This window comes from Plasmodium cynomolgi (assembly GCF_000321355.1).
Source record: "Plasmodium cynomolgi strain B DNA, scaffold: 1377, whole genome shotgun sequence".
NCBI lineage: Eukaryota > Apicomplexa > Aconoidasida > Haemosporida > Plasmodiidae > Plasmodium > Plasmodium cynomolgi.
Window position 1 is genome coordinate 1 of NW_004193244.1, and position 1,139 is coordinate 1,139.

The 1,139-nt window shown below is 27.0% G+C and overlaps 1 protein-coding gene across 1 annotated transcript; it reads right to left on the reverse strand.

The window, feature by feature from the left end:
- Positions 1-66: 66 nt before the first annotated feature.
- PCYB_007590 (CYIR protein) lies at positions 67-921 on the reverse strand (the record flags this gene model as incomplete). Its single annotated transcript, XM_004228180.1, has 1 exon — positions 67-921. A coding segment is annotated over one exon (855 nt), but the record flags the coding sequence as incomplete, so codon positions are not given.
- Between the last annotated feature and the right edge of the window lie 218 nt (positions 922-1,139).

Here is a 1,139-nt window from a genome sequence, read left to right on the forward strand (position 1 = left end):
GTGGATTTTAATTATATTTTCAGTTACTCTATATAATAGAAAAGAAATAAAAGGAACACCTAATACAGGAACAACTGAACCTGTAACACTTTTTGAAGGTCCACCTTCAGCATTGTCATCTATTGAAAATGTTGTCATTTTTTCTAGATTTTGTTGACTTTCTAAACTAGGTATCTTTCCTAAATTGGAACCATCTGCTGTGCCATGATGATCAACGGAATCTTGTACTATTGTAGTCCTTAAATGGTTTTGATTTTGTACATGTTCCTGTGTTCTATGTGCTGTAGCTTCTTCTAAAATTTCTTCGCGATTCTTACTTAGGGTACAACTAAATGAGGATAATTTTTCGTATGGTTTTTTCTGGAATAATGTAAAAAAATTTCTACAATAAAAGTTGCTCTTTTTTCCTTCATTGCATTCTGAATGTGCCTTCTTATACATACCAATATATTCGTTTATGTAATTGTTATAATATTCATCACATGGGGTTTGGTCATAAGCAGTATCTTGCTCAATATTTCGATAATCCTTAGAATAATCAAACAGCAACTTATACTCATTAAACCTATTAAGATCATATAGGTAATATGTATCACTACACACTGTAAAACCTTGTGGATTATAATCATTTAGGTTTTCATAAATATTCTTAATAATTTTTGAGAGCATTGTCGTATTTTTTTGTACTAAAGGATATATCATATTGCTTAACCAATAATACAAATACCAACAAAGTTCATTGTTAAAATAATCTATATTTTCCTTTTTTTCAATATATATATAGCAAAGAGCTCGTGAAATACTATCAGAAATTTTATGAAGATTATAAATCTTATATTTTTCTTCAAACTCATCACGAATGTTTGAGTAAAATTGAAGCTTTTCGCACCCCTCCTTTCCATTTTCAAAATAAGAATACATACTTTTTGAAGTTAATTTATTTATGTCTTCTTGCTGAGATAAAAATATTAAAAGCAATATATACAGATATAGCGAAATATATAAAATATGGTATTTTTTATTATAAAAAAATCATTATCCCAATATATAAGTATAACAGACAATATAAAAGAACTATATACCGTTAAACGTTTATCCATTATTATATTAAGGATATCATTTCAATATATAAATTTCAC